Source organism: Otolemur garnettii, unplaced genomic scaffold (assembly GCF_000181295.1).
Source record: "Otolemur garnettii isolate 467f Iridium unplaced genomic scaffold, OtoGar3 scaffold00184, whole genome shotgun sequence".
In the NCBI taxonomy this organism is placed as follows: domain Eukaryota; kingdom Metazoa; phylum Chordata; class Mammalia; order Primates; family Galagidae; genus Otolemur; species Otolemur garnettii.
In genome coordinates, this window is record NW_003852579.1 from 3142309 (window position 1) to 3145019 (window position 2711).

General features: G+C 40.4%; 1 protein-coding gene across 1 annotated transcript in view; it reads right to left on the bottom strand.

The window, feature by feature from the left end:
• PHACTR4 (phosphatase and actin regulator 4) overlaps nucleotides 1–2711 on the bottom strand; it is a 40952-nt gene that overhangs the window by 19167 nt on the left and 19074 nt on the right. The window contains exon 6 of the mRNA XM_003800783.3: nucleotides 208–361. Within this exon, the coding sequence (XP_003800831.2) occupies nucleotides 208–361 (154 nt within the window). The remainder of the gene's footprint in view (nucleotides 1–207; nucleotides 362–2711) is intronic.

The following is a 2711-nucleotide window of genomic DNA, read 5'->3' on the forward strand; positions in this document are numbered from 1 at the left end:
GCCACCCTCGGTATATGGGGCAAGTGCCCTAACCACTGAGCCACAGGCACCGCCTTCAATATGTTTTTTTTTTTTTCAGATGAAATATGTATTTTTAAACATTATATTGAAACAAAAAAATAAATGAATGTCCATCACAAAGTAAACATCTAACATACAATACCAGCATAATCAAATTAAATCAAGCTAATCTAAGCAAAGGCCTACCGGATCAGTGTATTCCCAATCTGGTGCCGAATTTCATTCCACTCCTCCTTGCTTTTATGAGGCCAAATATTCAAGTTCAGTTCTGGTTCACTGGGTCTGTGGTTCAACTTCATTGCCAGTGTGTCTTTCCTTTTCACTTTGTTGGCTAGAGCACCTTTGCACAAAAGAAAGAAAAAAAATACAGAAGCTTGAGGGTTGAGCTAAGAGCTAAGCAAGAGTTTGAATAAAAATAATTCCCTGCTTCCAATTTGACCTCAAATGATGCAGCCAAATATGGAGGTGGGGGTAAAGTTTAAGACATCTAAAAATCCTTTTCAGTCAGATGAACTCAAATTGGCAAAAGATAACCTCTCTTTTTTACCACTCCTCTACATTTTTCTCCTTAGTAAGAGTTGCTAGAGAACAAAGTCTAAACATGGGACAGTCCTCTGAATTAAAAATAAAGGCTTTCACAGTAACACATCTCACAGTCTGTTTTTAAAGTGGCTTTTCCCTTTTTATAAATCAGAATTCTATTATTTGCAAAGATTTGTGGGAATGAATACAGTTTTCTTTTTCTCTATTCTATGACAGTAAATTCATTAGGTAAAGGAAAGCATCAGTTTTGTACTCCCTCCTTTTGTGACAGGGTTTCATTCTGTTGCCTGAGATAGAAAACAGTGGCATTATAGCTCACTGTAACCTCAAACTCTCTGATGCAAGTAATTCTCCTGCCTCAGCCTCCAGAGTAGCTGGGACTTATAGGCATGTGCCACCACACTTGGCTAATTTTTCTATTTTTTTTTGTAGTGATAGGGGTGTGTGTGTGTGTGTCTTACTATGTTACCCAGGCTGGTCTCCAACTCCTGGCTTCAAGTGATGTTCCTGTCTCAAAAGTGCTATTGATTATAGGCATCAGCAACTGAGTTTGGCCTGATTTTTCAACTTAGCCCAAGTGCCAGCTTTCCTCTACTCCATATTCTTTAATACCATTAAGGTTGACAGTTTTTAAATAAAAAACAAATAAAAACCTGAAATTAGTACACGCACTAAGGAAAAAAAACAAAAACAAAAACTACCACCTGACCCAGCAATTCTAGCTGGGCATATATATATAAAATAAAAGAAATCTAGCTGGGCGTTGTGGCGGGTACCTGTAGTCCTATCTACTTGGAAGGCTGAGGCAAGAGAATTGCTTGAGCCCAAGAGTTAAAGGATGTTGTGAGCTGTGATACCACGGCAGTCTATGGAGGGTGACACAGTGAGACTCGGTCTCAAAAAAAGAAAAAAAAACCTGAAAAATAAAAAACAAACAAACAAACAAAAAAAGAAATCACCATGGCCGGGCATGGTGGCTCATGCCTGTAATCCTAGTGCTCTGGGAGGCCAAGGCGGGTGGATTGCCTGAGCTCACAAGTTCGAGGCCAGTTACAGCTGGAGTGAGACCCTGTCTCTAAAAATAGCTAGGCATGGAGTAGGCACCTGTAGTCCCAGCTACTCAGGAGGTTGAAGCAAGAGAATCTCTTGAGCCCAAGAGTTTCAGGTTGCTGTGAGCTATGATGCCACTGGACTCTATCAGGGGTGACAAAGTAAGAGTCTATTAAAAAAAAAAGAAATCAACATATTAAAGAGTTATCTATACTTTCATGTTTACTGCAGCCCTATTTACAATAGCCAAGAGAATGAATCAACTTAAATATATATCAGTAGATGAAACCATAAAGAAAATGTGGTTTTATAGCTTGACTCTGGTGAGAAGTAAAACAAAACAAAACAAAAAAGAAGAAAACATGGCGGTATTCTACCACAAAAAGCGTGAACTCTTGTCATTTGCAGAAACATAACAGAACTAGAGGATAATGGATAAAAAAACTGTTCTCACAGAGGCAATGAATAGAATGGTGGTTGTCAGAGTTTGGGAAGGATAGTGGGGATGGGGAGATAAAGAGGCACTGGTTAATGGGTACAAAAATACAGTTAGATAGAAGGAATAAGATCAAGTGTTTGGTAGCATACTAGGGTGTCCACAGCGAACAATAATTTATCAAGGGTGGGGGAAAGTGGCTCACACCTATAATCCTAACATTCTGGGAAGCTGAGGTGGAAGGATCTCTCGCAATCAGAAAGATCTCTTAGACCAGCCTGAGGAAAAATAAGACCCTGGCTCTACTAAAAACAGAAAAAATTAGCCAGGCATTGTGGCAGGCACCTGTAGTCCCAGCTACTGGGAGGCTGAGGCAGAAGGACTGAGGATGCAGTGAGGTAAACTAACATCATAGCACTCTAACTTCAGGTGCTCAGGTTAGACTGCTGTGATGTTAGCTTACCTCACTGCAACCTTTTGTTTTGAGATTCTGTCTATAAAAGTCTGGGCGCAGTGGCTCATACCTGTAATCCTAGCACTCTGGGAGGCTGAGGTGGGTGGACTGCTTGAGCTCATGAGTTCAAGATCAACCCAAGCAAAAATAAGAACCCGTTTCTATTAAAAATACAAAAACTGGCTCGGCGCCTGTAGCTCAAGTGGC